The sequence below is a fragment of the Crocodylus siamensis genome, chromosome 5 (assembly GCF_052110815.1).
Source record: "Crocodylus siamensis isolate JL-2025a chromosome 5, ASM5211081v1, whole genome shotgun sequence".
Classification (NCBI taxonomy): Eukaryota; Metazoa; Chordata; order Crocodylia; family Crocodylidae; genus Crocodylus; species Crocodylus siamensis.
In genome coordinates this window covers 23,210,028-23,228,466 of record NC_143399.1, presented here as the reverse complement: position 1 = coordinate 23,228,466, position 18,439 = coordinate 23,210,028, and the positions used below count along the sequence as shown (strand labels likewise).

The window sequence follows — 18,439 nt, the reverse complement described above, 5'->3', positions numbered from 1 at the left end:
AATGTGCCTAGGTAGTATGAAACATCAGTATCTCAGTTAATTACTGGGGTGAACATGGCTAAGAATAAACTGGGCCAAGAACAGACCAAATATTTAGCTTGTTTCTGCAACTGATGGATCCTGTTTTTGTAAAAGGTGATATTTCTCTGTTAAAACTGAATATTTTTTTATTATACGTATCAGTTATTCAGTCAGGTTGATCATTTAGGTTAAATTTACTCCCAGGAAAGGGGCTAAAAGTCCCAAACATTATTTAGGTCCTACTTATCCTTTATTTTGTATTTTAGTAGAAATAATGTTACCAATTGGTCTAGGGATTTATGTCTGTAAAATCATTATCATAACTGTACTTTCTAGGGACTGAAGAAATCCTTTATTTAATCCCAGTTGACTTCTTGGTCTATGCAATTATGAATCTAATTTCACTTGAAAGGTGGCTTCTTTAACTGCCTTCAGGTGCACATGGAATTAATGCACCTGAATTTTCTACACAGAAAATTCAGGCACGTTAAATTTCACCCTCGCACACATCTGAACATGTGTCCATTGGTAGCAGATTTGTTTGCAACAGGAGTTCAGCCTAGGGCTGCTCCTGCCCTGCTCTCTTTCCCTGCAGCAGCCATGGGGAGCTTCAAGGGCAAGGACTGGCAGGGTGAGGGACAGCTGCCAAGCAGCCGGGACATCTCTCCCAGCCATATGGAGATTAGGACAGTCCTGATCTTCACAGGGCTGGGAGGCTGCTGTCTGGGAGCCAGGACATCTCTCCCCAGCCTGTGTGGCCCTTGCTGCCTAGGATGACCACAGTCAGTGTCTACATGCATGCTTCAGCACATTAATGTGATGATTTCTAGTACCTAATACAGGTACTAGAAAATGGCATATTAAACTAATCTACTTTGCTGTAATTGTTGTGCAAGTACTTTTGTGCTTTTGAAGTAATTGCTCTGCAGGTGTAGATGGTGATGCTTTACTGTGCATTAGATTAATCTAATGTGTAGTAAAGTATTATGTAGATGCACCCTCAGTGCAGTATTTATGTTTAATTCAGTATAAGGTCCCAAGCTGGCAATGAGATTCATACAAGTGAATCACTGCATACACACAGACGCACAATACTACTGAAATTAAAAGGGCTGTGACAGGCAGAGAGAGGCTCAATAAATATAATGGGACATAACAAAAGTGAAAGGGTCTTTGTAGGACTGGGGAATAAATTTGTATCCCTTGACTTCAGCATAATAGTATTAAATTAACCAATGTGCATGAACAAAGACTAAGTGGAAGTAAAAGGAATAATACACATCAAATAAAGGAAGAAACATGTTACATGTAAACTGTTCATATTAAGAAAGGTAACCTTGAATATATTTCTTGTCCTCGGAGTGGAAAGTGGTAGATTCAATTTATCAGAAATAAATTAAAAGTTAAAAAATACAAAAAATTAAAGGTTTCATGAAAGGCTAAAAATAGTAGTATGATTTTTCAGAGTACAAAAGAAAGCTCAAGTTCATCAGAGAAAGAAGATAACAGGGTCCTCAAATTACAGCAAAAGGTGAGTGCTACATAAAAAAAATCAATTATTTTCATCAGCATTTGAATAAAAGAGTTGGATGAAAGTTGGCACAAACAGGTATAGATTTCTCATTGGAAAGAAGATGCAATGTTAAGTGAAATCAGAATCCTAGGAGATTATAGGGGAATTAGGATGTCAGAGGACTGTCAAGACTCCACAGAAATGTCGATAGATGTCAGGATATTGGAAAAAATAACGAAAGAATCAGAAAAAGCTTATGCAGCTCTATTTCTCCAAGCACTTAGAAAAGAAGAAGTGACAAAGATCCCAGGGGCTGGAATAAACCTATTATGATTCACTCGGTTGCACAACAAATTAATGGGTCAATATGATTTTTTTTTAATGAGAATTTCTGAGAACAAAGCAAATTTTTACCTTTCGCTATAATGTCCTTGTGTGTGTATGGTATTCTTTTAACACATGCATTTTAAAAGAAATCATGTTTTAAGATGGTATGTTCCATTTCAAAATGAAATAAAAAAATGGAAAAGATAGTTACCTCACACTTAAGATAAACTATTAGTAGAGCTTAACATACTAACTTGCCTTCCTCTTGGATATAAGAATAATTAGAACTCAAAATTCCCATTCCACGGGGAATCTTAAAATTAAAACAAAAATTGTTCCATATTGAATTTAAAATTTGAAATTCCTCATAGAATGCAAATCTGACATTTTGTTTAAAGATAAGAAATTAAAATCTAACTATGCTTCTTTAAAAATAAATTTGATGTAGTTTCCTTGAGATGCCTGGAGACTTCTTCCCTCAGGGTCCATGCCCTAGACTGGGGAATCTAGAAACCTTAAGATCCCAAACGTGAGCTGGGATTCCAAGCTCTTGCAAGGCTGCCAGGCTATCTGCTAGAAAGCTCTGAGTCTGACTTGAGCCAGAACTTGCAGGGTTGGCAGGCTTCTGGCCCTGAGACAGTCCAACAGGCAGGCTGCTTGGGGAGGCAGACAAGCTGTCAAGGAAACCTTCCCAATTTCTGTCAGAAGATTTGATAACATCAGCATGTTCCTGATGAATGTTTCAATTTCATAAAATTAGCATTTTCTGATTAGAAAAATATCCTGTCAGAATTTATGACCTGCTCTATTTGGATATGATTTTTCTACATTAATTTCAGTTTGGAGTAATCCTGTGTTTCTTCTGCCTCAGGCTCTTCAGGCTTTAGAGATATACCTGGACAGGGTATGCCACCTTGCTTTGTAATATAGAGTGCTCAGGTTTTTTGCACATTGGTACTTGTACTTTTTCCTTCTCTACTTTCACTTACCTTCATCCCCCAGAAAACTGACTGTCTTGGACACTGGCAAAATGTGTTTTCTGTTTGTAATCCCACTTAAAATTGCTATGGACATCCTTTGTTGCCTATATAAAGGGATGATGTTTCTATATTCTTTAGAGATAAAGCTTACCAATAGGGTGGTGCGAAGCTTTGGTTGCTAATTCAATTCAGCAGAGATTTGGCTTGATTCAGCAGCTGACTCTCCAAATCAATCAAATCAGGAAACCCTTTAATCTCTCTGAATCAAATCAGAACACTCTGAATAGATTTAGATAAATTAGGAGAGATTCGATAATGCTTTTTCTACATATCTCAAGGTACCAGGCGACTCATGAACACTGAAATGCTGAGGCGGATGAGGCATCCCACGGGAGCACAGTGCGCTCAGAAGTGAACCCCAAAGTGGACCAGAAGCACTTTCAGTCTACTTCCGGGTCCGCTGCAGAGCGTGCAGGGGACCCTCCCTGCCACCCCACAGCTTTGTGGCTGGTGCCTCCTGGGTTTGGAGGGGACCCACGGTCCCCCCATGGCTGACTGCCAAGCCAGCAGGGTGCGGGGGTCCCCCCCACGTGATTGGCTGTGGACCAGAAGTGGACCAAAACTACTACTGGTCCAATTCCGGGTCCATCGCTGAGCATGCGGGGGGCCTTCCCCCCATGCTCCTGTGGGACACTCCATCTGCCCCACCATCTCAGCATTCACGAGATGTGTCTGGTACCTCGAGGTATGTAGAAAAAACATTTAAAGCTGTGTCTATGGCTGAATCACCGATTCTCCAAATCAGCATCAAATCTTCAGTTTTGGATTCAGCCAAATGGAATCAGGACAGCAATCCAAATCAATGAATAGAATCACTGTCCCCCGATTCACACTGAATCTGAATCAGATTGAATACAGCCCATTTCACACACCCCTACTTACCAAAATGTTTCAAGTCTCAGAGTTTTATTCTATTATTACATGCAGTAAAGTTGAAAAGAACTGCTCAGAACATGGCCTATGCATCATTAAAGTCCTAGTCTGAGGGTCTAATTCTCCTTTCCTTTCTATTATTATAAATCAGGAATAATTCCAATGATTTTGTGGAATTAAACTGGTGTAAAAACAGATGGTTTGCATGAGAATGGGGTAAAGACCTGATTTTATTTTTTAGAAGTAAAGCCTTATCTTACAGACTCGGTCTCTTAGAGATATCTTTAGCATCTTCCTGAATCATTCCTTTGCGTATGTGTTTCTTGTTCTTTGGGGAGGTTCTGTAATGAAGGATAAGAGAACTGCCACATTCTACATCATTATTTCCCTGTGCATCAAAAAGCCCACTCTTTTTGAAACACAAGGAAATATTTGAAGGCAATAATTATTTTCAGAAAGATCAAGAAGTGGAGTTGAAATATTTTTAGGTAGAATACCAAAATCCAGTAGGGAGGGAAAAAAACCCTCTGTTAGAAGAGTCCCTTACAGAGAAGAAATTCTAACAAGACATCCCACTGAGTCTTTATCTACAAAACACAAGTCATCTTTGAAAAGTTAAATAGGTTTCAGTAGAATCAGTCCTGAAAGGTCTACAAAACTATCATGAAATACATCCTTCCTCTGTAACGTGAAACAATTTCCAAGAAATCTAGTCCTCCTATCATTCCAAATTCAGCTAACAAAAAGCCTCCAAAAGAACTGAAAAATCTTTAGGGACAACTATACTATAATCTCCCTGGCCTCTCTGCAGATTGAACTGAAATAAGAATTGGAAAGACATTATTTGAGGTAATATCTCTTACTATTTGTACTTTGCATCATAAGGACATTTTGGCATTGTTGAATCTGATCAGCACATAAAACAGAACAGACTCAGTCATATTTGTTATGGTAGGAAAAATACTGGTATGATTTAGGCTAGGGACAGACATTACACATAAACCAGTTCAAGTGACCAGAAACTGATTTAAACCTATAACAGAACAGACATTCAGTGCATACAAACCAGCTTCTAGCCTGAGTCACTGCAGGTATATGTCTGCATTTCTGGAATTAAAAGGGAATGTCTAATCCACCCCCAAATCAGTCCAAGCATTGCAGGTTAGACTGACCTGCAAAGATTGAATCAATGCAGGCTCAGGTTTTTTACATGTCTGTCCCTAGCCTTACAGACCTTTCCAAAAGAAGCATTATACTTTTTGGTACAGATTTCTTTCTTTCTTCCCAACAAACACATACTAGCAGGTACAGTTCATAATTCAGACTTCATAGTATGCAACTCAACCACTGTAACTGGTCCCATTGACTACAGTGAGAGCACTCATAGCAGTGGCAGTTATAGGTCAATAAGAGTTTTGCAACTGATATCAATAGTCAAAGAGAAATATCAAAAGAGAAATAACTGGAAAAGTTATATGTCTGACTGCGGTGTCTACAGCAGTGCTTCCCAAACTTTTGATACCTGAAGCACATTTTTTCTAGATTAAAATTGACAACACAATCTGCTCCTACACCCAAAGGCTAGGGACAGAAGTTACACATAAAACAGTTTAAGTGATAAGAAACTAGTTTAAACCTATAACAGAACTGAAGTTCAGTGCACATAAACCAAAATGGCTGAAACTGGTTTAAGATAAACCTGGTTGATGTAGTATCAGACTTACTGATTTAGGTCAACCCAGTTTATGGAACTTCTGTCCCAGACCTCTTCTTGGTTCAAGTTAAATTACAGTCCCCTAGGATCCCAGCATACTTTGTAGCCCTGGGCTGTGCTCTCTGCTCAAGCAGAGCAGAGTTGGGGCCACCCCTCTGCTCCCTAGCCCGAGCAGTGAGGGCTGGCTGACAAAGGGTGGGAAACCCAGGTGGTGTATCCTGGTCTGCCTGGTTGGGGCAAAGCAGTCCCTGCCAGACTTTTCCCCACTGAAGTAGAGAGGGTTGGGGCATGGACCAGCAGGCTCAGGAGGAGGAAGGGGGATTAAAATCCCCTGTCTCCCCTCTCAGACACGGGCATAGGGACCCCATGCCAGGGAGCTGGGGTCCCTGTACTCATGCCTGAGAAGGGAGACGGGACCTCCCTGACCCCCTTCACCTGAGGCTGCTGCCTGGGTTGGCCCTGGCCACACCCCCTGCTGTGCGAGTGGCCAGCATGGTGAAAAGCCAAGCAGACCCTGACTGGGGTCCCCATGCCTGTGCCCAAGAAGAGAGACAGGGAAATTTAATCCCCCTTCCTTCCCTGAGCCTGCTGGCCCATGTCCCTGCCACCTCCACTTCAGTAGGGAAAAGTCTGGCAGGGGCTGCTCTGGTCCCACCAGGCAGACCTTGCTGCATCTCCTGGGTTTCCCACCCCCATCCCCTTGTTAGCCAGTCCTCACTGCTTAGACTAGGGAGCAAAGGGGTGGCCCCAACCCTGCTCTGCTTGAGCAGACAGCCCAGCCCAGGGTAGCGAAGCATGCCAAGATGCTGAGGGTGTGAAAGAACTCCATCCCAGCCTCCTGACTTAGGTTTTTTTCTCCTTTCATTTTCTTTGTCTTTGCACATGTCTGTTGCCCTGGTTGCCCTGGGTTACTGCCTATGTGACCTAGCTCAGGTAAGAGGGAGTGTCTTGATTTCTGACATAGGGGCAGGGGCTTAAGCCCATGTCACTCCATTAGATAACTGTGATGTTTTTCAAATTGATTGGCTGGCATCAAATGACACCTGTCCCTGACTGGGTCCAGGTGGCGAGGTCAGGCATGCTATTTAAGAGGGTCCCTGCAGGAAGAAGATGGACATTTTTAAAACACACACAAATGGAAGCAAGGACCTCTGCAGCTCTTTCTCATTCTCTGGATGTGGAAGTGAGTAACTTACCAAAAACCTGGAACTAAGTTTAATGTACTTTAGTTGTGCATCAAAAGGCTGACAAGCCACTCAGATTTGCTCGAGGTTGGTTTTCTTTCTATATTTTGATATTGGTATTCTTTCCCCACCCCCACCATTTGATCAATAAATCTATCTGTTTTAGCATGTCTCACTTTATGTGCTTAAGAGGGAAGGGACCCTCTAAGATGCCTGCCACTTTAAGGGCAAGAGCAGGCAGTCACCAGGTGCCTGATGAGGATGGCCATTTTCAAACATAGGCCAGAGATGCAGCAGTCTGTGTGGAGCAGCCAAGGAGGCAACATTAGGCTGAGCTTCTCCTGGAACGCACTGGAGGGTAAGGGTAGGCTATGGGGATGGAGGATGCCTCACTGGTCCTGGGCATGACTTGAAACGCACCCTGCTGGGGAAGGGTGGCCTGGTGGGGCTCCCTGTGGCAAGGGAGTCCCCACGAAATGCCAGTTACCTCCCTGGTGAAAGGTGAGGAGGGGCACCTCATAACCTCAGCCCCCACATCCTAGTGGGTGGCCAGGAGGTTGGCAGGACCAATGGGATTGGCAGGACCAATGGGGTTGGCAAGAAGGTCAGCAGGACCAATAGGGTCCAGAGTGGGGCAAGGTGCCCAGAATGAATAAGGGGTGCGGAGCCCAGGGTATGGGAAAGGGCGTGGAGCCTAGCAAGGGGCGTGGAGCCTAGTAAGAGGCAAGGATCCCAGAGGCTAGGAGCCCCAACTGTGTGTGTGGGGCAAGGAGCCCAGTATGAATGGGGGGGATGGAGCCCAATAGGAGAGGCTGGAGTTAGGGGCCAAGATATGATTACATCTTGGATGCCATGTGCAAGGCATGGGCCATGGTGTAGGGGAGTTACAGAGCCTTGGATAGCGCCCCCTAGCATGTAATGGGTAGCCTCCCGCATTTACCACCAGTTCGCTGTAATAGCAGAGTCATGGCAGGTGAGACTGGACAGACTGCCCCATAGGTGTGTAGGCCAGCTTGAGACCCGACCCTGGGCATGCCACCTGTCACAGTGGGCTCGGCTATTTTACTTTTCTCTCACATGGGAGGCTGCTGGTAAATGCTTCAGGCAAGAAGCACCCCAAAATCCCAAGGTCTACAGGGCCTGTGTATTCTGGGTGGCACAGGGCCCAGACAAAGACCTGAGTGGGAACAGTACCCCAGGCTTGTGGGTGTGTTCTAAGAAGGGGGTCAGCCAGATGCAAGGTGCCCAGGGGAAGGCACTCGAAGCTTCGTTTTTGGCCAGGTGCAATGAGGCAGGCAGCTCAGTGCAGGAGCACCCCCTACTGGCTTGCCACAGGGGGGACTGTGATTTTAACTGGAAGGGGTCTGGGAAGGAAGGGGTCTGAGACAGAAGTTCCATAAACTGGTTTGACCTAAACCAGTTAATTCTGGTACTACATTCAATCACGTTTATCTTAAACCAGTTTCAGGCATTTTGAAACTGGCTTATGTGCACTGAACTTCTGTTCTGTTACAGGTTTAAACCAGTTTCTGATCACTTAAACTGGTTTATGTGTAACTTCTGTCCCTAACCCCAAAAATATAACATTCCATTCTCCTGCCAGTGCTAAGATGTACTGTTAAAAAAAAACTCTATAATGTTTCTGAACTTCATGACACCACAGTTGAAAACCTCTGAGATTGATCTAAATTAAGAAAATATATAGAGGGAGACCTTCAGGCTAAAATGTTGAGAATCACTGATTTAGCTGGTACCACTTAAAGGCAGCAGGGGCAGGAACTCATCCTGCTCTGCCCTACTCTTTCCACTATCTACCCCTTCCTGATCCCTGGTTTCTATCTCAGGGGGCAAAGGCAACCCCTATGTCTGAGACTGCTCCTGCAGGGTGACATGTGTTAGCAACCACACCCCCCCATCTCATCCTGCAAGACTCAAGAGTATGGTTCGAGTGGAGGGAGCAAGCCGGGCTGCAAAGCAGAGCTCTGTCTATGCATCCACCCACCTGACTGCTTGCAGCACAACACACTGCTGCGTGTTGTGTGAAGGGGGTGGGGGTGCAGCACAGGGCACTGCCTAGGCATGGGAATGGATGGGGGAAGGTAGCAGCCATGGTGGCAATCCCTAGAACAACAGCCTCAGGTGGCACTGGAATAGCTTGAGCAGGCACAGGGTGCCAGATGGGAAAGGAGAGCATTTACCTCCTTACACAGGGGAATCTTGTGGCACACTTCCATCACTGGTGAGGTACACCCTTTGAGAATTGTTGGTCTACAGCAAAAAATTACTATTATTAACTGGACTTCGAAAGCTATCAAACTCAACATAAAAAGCTAGTAAGATATGGTCCTCAATATTTTGTATAGCACTTCTTCAAATGTAATGTGAATTCTTAGCTGTGTATTTTACAACTAGATTGCATACATAGGTATTTTATATTTGTTCCACAGTTAGCTTATCTTCTACGTTTGTATTTCCTAGATCTCAGCCTTTCTGATCATTCTGTACCTTAGAAAAGTTTCCTTTACAGTAATTAGAGGCATTTATTTTAATGCTTATCTGTTGTCACAATCAGGATCTCCACTTTTATTTAGAACTACAGACATTTAAAACAGAAAACAATATTAAATGAATGATCCCCTATTAAATCTGTCATAATCTATCTTGAATATGATCATACAGGTAACAAGCAGAAAGTAATCACTGAAATACTTTTACTATACTTGCTAACCATGCTTGTATTAATTAAGTCTTCTGGCTTCACTTACTTTTATATGCAGTTTTAATGTTTGTTTTGAGCACAAAGATGATATTCCTTTTTCTGCAAATCACAGAAACCAGTATCCATAATGTTTGGCTAAAGGGATCAATTTACACCATGTTTTTCTGCCATCCAAAGCTGCATTTCTTTAAAGAAATATAATTTACATAGCCCCATACATTCATGTAGTACACTTCAAACAGAATGAGACATGGTTGAACAGTTTTCTAACTAATAGCTGGACTTTCTATTGGTGTTTGTTAGTGTCACTCTATTGACTTCAAAGAAGCTAAGCTGGTTTACACCAGATGAGGATCTGGCCTTGTGTCTCATGTATCTCTCACACATCTCTGATATTTTCATGACAAGTATCCCAAGGTATCTGTCCACATGCCATGCATAACAGTGCATCCTTGACACAGCAATCCAAGCTTCAAAAGTCTCTGTTTTTTAATGCTTGAATAAAATCCATTCCTGAGCAAAGGATTCAAGTGGAGCTAAAATTGTCACTCTGTCATTTGAACTCAAATAAATTTTCACTCCATATGGGTTAATGCCCTTAAAAAAAAACAACTATCTTCTATAACTGCTATAGAATTTTGGAGTTTATATTATTTTACAGTCTATTCCAGTTAAGAGTGCCAATTGTATAAGCATGTTAACCAGATGGAACTGACAATCTTAACTTTCATTCTTCATATACCCACCCCCAAAATTTGGAAATGTCACATCTGACTAACATTGACATCACACTCATAGAGCTGAACAGCTGAGACAATTGTTTCAGTTCTTGCAGGCACTGTTTTGATATGCTTTTTCTTTTGATTTGCATTTTTCTTTAAAAAAGCAAACAAAAAACAAAAAAACCTTTAGATTTCCTTATGATTTTTTTAGGGTACAAAGCATGTAAATAGTTGTGTTATATGAACTTGTGCATAAAAAATACAAAGTACACTGTGTTCTGTACATCTCCATTACATGACTTCAAAGTCAAAGTTTGCACTCAGTTCTTGCAATGTAGTTCCTCAGCTTCAATAATAAGGGCAGAATGTGACTCACAGACTACGTTAAAGCAAAGAGAATGGAAAGTACAAGGTTTAGAACCTGAATGCAGCTACATACACTGGTTAATCAGGCAGACAAACTGATATCAAAAGACTTACTGTGATGATTAGCCCTTTTTCCTGGAAATATTTGACCAATGGGACAGCGTTCTGTTTGAAATTCGTTAATCGCCTCTGGGTGGCTTTGAGGTTATCATCAGGTCTCCCCTGCTGTTCAGCACGTTTCAATAACCTTTCTTTCAGCCGCTGGTTGGAACAGGCCAAAAACACCACCAGATCTGGGGTGCAAATCTGTGGGTTATTCAAAAAGACTATGATTTAATTAACTATCTAGCATAACCTTAAACAATAATACCCTTTTCACATTAGTCTCGCATATATTTGCACTTGCAAATATCACTTCTCAGTTGATCCTAGAAGCTAATCTAGACATATATGACTAAAAGTTGGTAGTACGCTAACTGAAATTTAGATCTTAAAAAGAACAGTGTGCATTAATGTCTCATATTTGGCAGGAAACATCTCATACAGTTTTAATATATTTAGTAATTTACATATTACAGTGACATTTAAATTCCCCACAGCCACCCTGGAGTTCACCAAAGCCATGTCTAAATGATAAGCCTGCCATGCCAGGCAGTGGCAGCCTCAAGCACTTTGTGATGCTTTGGGGAGGCTACCTCCTAAACCTTAAAGTAATGTAGCTACCTTTTTGTGTGACAGCCTAATTAACATTGTTAAGTGACATGGCCAATTAACCCACTCCCATCTTAATTATCACACCACCATGCCTTGTAGACACGCTTCCAGTCAGGAAGCAGTCTACCTAGATCAGTGTAACATGCTTGAAGCCACCAGTCAAAGGTACAATTACTGTGTAGACATGACCAATAGCACAGGACTAGAAGAAAGGATACTTAGTTTCTTGTACCACAGACAGTATAGATTTCCCCCTTTATTTCTATGTTTCAGGTTCCTTATCAGTAAAATGATGATGATATAAGCCATCTGTTATTCCTGATGCAGAAATTTCTTTTCTGCCCATCCTTCTCTTGTCTGTACACATTTCCACCTCTACAGCATTGCCTACACATTTCCCAACCTTGACCAAACTACTTCAATAAGGCATTCCTTAAATCTCTGTGCACTAAAGTTCAAAGAATAGAGAACTGCATATCCAAAAAATTTAGCAGCAGTTTCAAGGTGAGACCATGTTAAATACTTTTTCTCAAATTGTATCCATGTTTCACACCAAATCATTCTTATGGTTTTCAAAGCTCTTCATGGACTTTTGATTACTCCTGTTATTAATCATTTAGAGATTTTTTTCTCAATGCTAGGCATATATATTAAATTTACTGTACAGAGATGGCAACAAGTATTTCTGAAAATCTTATTAGATGTTCATGTTGAGTCACTACTCTGCAGTGCCCATTTTTCAGACCCCTTATCACTGTCTGGAATAGGAGTAACAAAGCTCATCATGCTACCCAAGCCTGCTAGCTAAGCTCTACTTTCTCATGTTTTATTGGAACCTGGCCTAAATTCAAGCCTTTCTCAATCATTCTGTTCCACTTATCTTGAATTTTCCCATATTTACAGTAAATTAAGCAAGTTACTTCTCTTTCAATGTCACCTAAAATCTTTTTTCTCTTTAGCTTATCATTGCTTTCCCAAGTGTGTTGAGTCTCATCTTAAATGTTTGTAGATAAATCAAATGTTGTACAGCGCATATTTACCTAACTACAGATCAAAAGGTGGTGTTTCCATTCTACATATATCTAGATTTATTTCTGATGTCCCTCTACAATATCAAAAAGTCCCTAATAATTTTTCCCTACATTATGCATGTAAAAATATTATAGCATAATGGTTAATGTAAAAACCATCAAGATACCTGCAAGGTAAATTACTTATGTATACATTGGCTTTGTAAGGTAAGAATAATTTGCAGACTGGAAGTAATAAGTTTATTAGTGACAGTCTTAAGCAACCAACTGTAATATTAATAGACTATATATGATAGCACCTTCTACCACCAGATTTCACACTGCTTTAAAACAACTTTGAATTACACTGACAAACACCCCCACATAAGCTTTAAGTAGGGAAATCTTGTTACTGTTTTATAGGTGTATGAAGCAGAGAGGTCAAGAATCACATTTTGAAACATGCCCAATATCAGTTACCTCTGGTCAGTTTTTTCAGTTGGGTGAAAGAGAATTCAAAAAAATATATATGACCAGCACCGAAAAAAATCAAAATAGAGGCATCATTTTAAAATGTAGTCTTTAGTTATCATCAGCCTTTGGTCATTAAGTTATAAGTCAATGTCAAAGCTGAAATCACATATAATGGAAAATTTAGGCAAAATAGGAACATTTTAGTAATATAAAAGACCTTTAGATTGTGAAAAAAACTGGCAAGGGAGATTGAGGCATCGTTATTGGTAAAAAGGATCTAATTGCACAGAGTTCAGTTAAAATTATTCTTTGATACAAAGTTCTCTCTTGTGCATTGATAGCTATTAGCAATATTAATTTTTGTAATTTTAAACAGGGAATTCTTTGGGCTATAAATCCGTTTCGGTTATAACGTGAAACTTTTCTACATGGATGTCACAGAGAGGAAACTGCATATTCTCTTCCTCCTGCCCAAAGACAGGTACTTTAACCCCAAAAACATATAATAAAATATCATCTTTCTCCAGGCTTTTAAAAATTGTATAGTTAACCACGTTATTATGTCCCTTTCACTTGACCTGTAATCATGAGGCAAATTAACAGGGACAGCTGAATTCAGCTGCCATACACGGTCTGAAAGAATATAATTACTCCTGTTATAGAAAAGAAAAGTCACTTTTTATGTTAGACTTACGTGCAACAAACACGAGTGAAACTAGGTCAGGTAGTTTAAGATTATTATTTAGTAAGCATATAATGAAGAACCTTCACATTGTGGAGTTTTAATGCACACAGGGGCTAAGTTCAGACATATGGGGGCATGGGGAAGGCTAAATTGAGTCAAGATGACTTCCTGATATCAGGTAAGTCAGGGTGGGAGATGGGCAAGCTGGAGGGTTGGGGGTCTACCATGTGATGCTGGGGGAACGCAATTCATGAGTGGGGTAGGGAGGCAGGCACAACTCACAGGCCAGGTGGGGGGGCAGGCGTGACCCATGGGTGGGGTAGAGAGGGCAGGTGAAGCCTGCAGGTGTCATGGGTGGGGCAAGAACAACCTGTGGGTTGGGGAGTCAGGTGTGACTCATGAGGCATAGGGGGGACAGGTGTGACCCATAGATGGGGTGGTGGGGCAGGTGCAACCCTTGGGGGAGGGGGCAGGTGCGACCCATGAGGGGTGGGGGAAGTAGGCATGACCCAGAGGTGGGGTGGGGTGAGGTCTCCCCAATGATATTACACCCTCCTCTCTCCTACCCCTCCCCACATTGGCTTGGCTATGGCAGTGGTGAATGCTGATAAAAGCAGCTATAGCTGGAGCGGCTTGTGGGATGGGGGTTTAGAGTACTGGTTGGGGGTGGCAAAAAATAGACCAGTTAAGGGAAAGGAGGGAGTGATAAGAGCAGACCCGGGGCTGGGGCCACTGGCTGGGTTTTCCCAGCCCCAGAGCTGTGCAGGGGAAGTGGACAGAAGTTCTATGCAGTGGTTTGACCTAAATCGAATGAGTCTGATACTGCAGAGATCTAGGTTGATCTTAAACTGAATTCTGCAATTTTTAGACCAGTTTGTGTGCATGGAACTTCTGTTCAGTTACAGTTTAGACTGATTTCCTATCACTGAGACCAGGCCTGTAAGTGTAAGGTTGGCACCAGGACAAGATAGGCTTAAATTGGATGGCTATTTTGAATCCAATTTAACCTCCTGAATGTCTGTACTTAGTCATAGCAGTTAACAAACCCACTTTTAAATTTGGGCCTCTCTCATCACTACAGGAAAAATACAATATATTTCAAATCACAGAACACAATGTCAAGATAATACACGGTGCAGTGGTAGTGCTGCCAAGAGGGTGAACATATGACAGGTAGCCAAAACCCTCAGCATGCTAAGATTAGCTCTGCTACTAACTTGAACTTCTGTGCAGCCATGCACAAATCATTTAAGGCCTGATTTAAATCCCATTACAAATATCTGGGACCATAAAGGACAGGGACAAGAATGATCTGAGATAGGTGCCTACAGTTTTATTAAACCTATGCATCATGTTTCCTATCTGATGTAGCAGCAGTGAAGAGGAACAATAAAGATGCCTCAAAGCTGTCATTTCCCTCTTCTTTCCATGCTCGCTCATAAGTATCCTAACATATTCTAGGCCTGCCAAGGCCTGCATTTGTTCTAAGACCTGCCCCATGGCTGTGACCTCTGCATTCCCTTGCATGAGTCCAACATCAGCCCTTCGCAAGTGCAAAGACTGAAGTATCTTGCCTTTCTAACACCTCAGGCAGTGTTAAAAAAGGTGTTCCATGAAACTAGTAGCCCCACAGGAAAAAAAGAGGGAGGATAACATTACATAAAGACAAGGTCTTTGTCTGGGACTATCTTCTGTAAGCAGCCTCCTACAGTTTTATAAGAAACACTAACTGACCAATGGCAGGAGTGCTTCAGATGGGAGGACTGCCAAATGGCTAGAAGCTCAGTCCAGATATATAGTCTTGTCTTCAGTCCTCATCATATAAAATAGTTGTAAGGGGGAAAGTCCCTTGTAGGGCACTGTCAAGTCTCTTGGAGGTTTGTTTTTGCTTAAAATTACAATATGGATCATTAGAATGCATCACAATGGGTGTTGTAAGGATTGATTAAGAGTATTAATATTTGTACAATGCTTTTAGAACTGTAAAGTGCTCTTAAAGTGGTATTTTTATTGTTAATCATTTTTTGACTAATGACAATAATAATACAATGAGCTTTACGCTATTAACATCAGCTAAAGCTGCTTATTCCAAAGCTGTAGCTTTTATACTTCAAAAAACCCACATTTCATCCACCCAAAGAACGTGCCAGTAAACCTGGTGGTTTATATTCCAAACACATGAAGCCTATTTTCAAATCAGCTATTGTCTGAAAGGATTTTTTAAAGGGAAAAGTGATTCAAGGGTATATTAAATGTTAACCTGTGCAGTAGGAATACAAAATAGCTTCTTATTTTTTGTGAGGGTTTCATTAAATCTCTCTTTTATCTGCTGTGTATAAATCTTCATAGACAGAAGGCAGTTGAAAACACTGCTATATTATTCTGTTTATTAACATTTCTGTTTGGTGTTGGACATGTGAAAGGTGTTGGATACAACCAGATAATATCTTTCCTATCTGCAGTTCAAATTTGTATGAAAAAAGTACTAAACACTCCTAATGCTAGTGATTATTGCATTTGCTTTCTTCACAAAAGTCTGTTCCTATTTACCACATCACTTCAGTCACACTTGCATCTTCAAGGGCATGCATATCAAAATGGCTCTAAAGCACGGACGTGACACTATTGTGAACATGGATATGTCTGAATAATACACTGGTGACGCATATAGATCCTGTGCACAAAAATGAATATGGAATATGTCTTCCCAACAGAGGGTTCTCAGAGTGATTGCAATTCAGTTGAAAATCATCCTGCTATTAAGGTACAAAACTAAGATTTTAAGGTTTTGCCACAGTAAGCCTTTCACAAGAAGAAAGGATCAATTATCTCCTCACTCGTGTTTTCTCCCTAATGCACTTCTTCTGGCACCTAGGGATGGCTGCCTGCAGGTCCAGGAATCTGTGCACACTGGAGGTTGGAGATGCAGTCGTCTTAGCTTTACACCTACTACCAAATTTTACAGTGTGATCTCAGGGCCAGGTGAGAGGTGACATGGCCATCCATCTCCACAGAGTGGATGGAGCTCAGCAGGGGGGAATCCAGCTCTCACTGTATAATGGATGACACCTATATGCTGACCTTGAAATGAGAAAAACTATATGATGTCAACTCTTGGGGTGGGGGGGTACAGAAGAGTGCAGGAAGCTTCCAGTCTCCTCACCCTCTAAAATAAAATTTCCTGGCAAATAAATCCCATTCTCTTTTGGGTCCTCTTTTAAGAGGATCCTCTCTTCTCTCGGGGGTATTTCCCACATCTCCTCAGATTAGCATGTATGTAATGGTTCCTGGCTAGAAAATTAGCTGATTAAAATCTCTGTCTTCTTTCCCTCGTTAGACAAAGAATGGAAAATGCTTGTTTCTCCATTCCTGTTACATGCTACTGGTTACTCATGAAAGTACTTAATTGACAGCTCATGAACACTCATTTGTAGTTTAACATTGCATTTATATTAATTCAACTTTTAAAGGTCACTGTAAAGCTACTGTGTTCCTATCTGCTGTTCTCCATGATTACAATTGATCTGTTGGTTTGTTCGGCCATTTGTATAGAAAACATGCTCGTATTCAAAAAGTGGAAAAAATAGACAACTACAGGACACTATGATCTATGTGAGGTTTTAAATGAAATGGAGAAGAAAAAAAAATCAAGGATATGGAGATAAATAGAAAATGGGATAAAATGCAGCATGATTTTACCTAGGGAATGCTGTTAGATTAATATCCTTCTGTGACAGAATAACTCACTTATTTAAATAATGGCAACACAGTGAGCTTAATTCATCTAGATTTAAGTAAAATATCTGATACTGTGCTGAGAGGAAGTTATTAGTTACAATGGAGTAGATGGGCTTATCACTGTAACTGTAAGTTGGATAAGGGCTGTGTCTGCACAAGATGATGACTGTGAAGTAGCTCATTACTACTGCACAGTAGCATCATGGGTTATGAAGTGTGACACAATGCTACTGTGCAGTAGTAATGAGTTACTGCGCAGTCCACTTCACCAAAAAGCCATTCAGGGACGCTACTGTGTAGTAACTTGCATACGCAAGCACTAAATGACTGTGCAGTAAGAACTGTGCAGTCATTGTCTTGTGTAGACGCGGCCAAGGAGTAGCTAAAAGAAAGACTACAACGGTTATCAGAAAAGGGAGTAATCAGACTGGAAAGAGGTTGCCAGTGATGTTCCTCAGGGATCAGTCCTGGAACCCTCCTTTTAATATTTTTGTTAGTGACCTTGGTGCAGGTGCTAGATATTAGAACTGTGCAAAGCTTCAGGTGGTGATTCAATTTGGAGGAGACTCAGCCCAATTCGGTGGTCGAATCTCCAAATCCGAATTGAATCAAGGGACCAATTTAAAAGGCCTGAATCAATTCAAAGATCTCCAAAAAGATTCGGAGAGCTTTGATGATTTGGACAGTCTCTGGTAGCTGCAGCAGGGGGCTGCAGCCGACTTCCTGCTGGTAAGTATTAGAGGTGGGGGGGGTTGGGGGAGAGGCAGACCATGGGGGGACCCCTGCGAGCCCCCCACCCCCACCCGCTTCCTCAGCCCTGCCACGGCTGCCCCTGCCTGCCCCAGCTTGGTACTTTAAAAAAAAGCCCTGACTCACTAGATGCTGCTGGGCAATGGGGGCAATTCCCACTGCCTCCTACTGCCAACTCCGGCCTTTTAAGAAAAAAAAAACCAAGGAAAGCCCCAGGACTCTCTGCTCCTGGAGTGGCCTCGGGGCTTTGGGGGCCTGTGCAGAGCCCTCCTCCAGCAGGAATGGTGAGTTGGGGGGATTCATTTTTTTTTCCTTAAAGAGCACCCGTGGGGGGGGTTGCAGGAGTGGGGTGGGGGAGTGGGAGGCAGCAGGGATTACCCCTTGCCCGGCAGAACCCAGTAAGTTGGGGCTGTTTTTTTAAGAAGTGCCAGGAGCTGGGGCAGGCAGGGCAGCCTTTGCCTGTGTTGGGAGAGTGGGCAGGGGATGGGTCTGGGCCAAATCATAGGTTCATAACGGTAGGGTCAGAGGGGACCTGGGCAGATCATTTAGTCTGACCCCCTGCCCTGAGTAGGAATGAATATAGGGCTCT

At 42.0% G+C, this 18,439-nt stretch overlaps 1 protein-coding gene across 1 annotated transcript in view; it reads right to left on the bottom strand.

Annotated features, from left to right (window-relative positions):
* The window catches only part of AK5 (adenylate kinase 5), a 155,855-nt gene that overhangs the window by 119,010 nt on the left and 18,406 nt on the right, over nt 1-18,439 (bottom strand). The window contains exon 6 of the mRNA XM_090050357.1: nt 10,594-10,785. Coding sequence (XP_089906483.1) covers nt 10,594-10,785 — 192 coding nt within the window. The remainder of the gene's footprint in view (nt 1-10,593; nt 10,786-18,439) is intronic.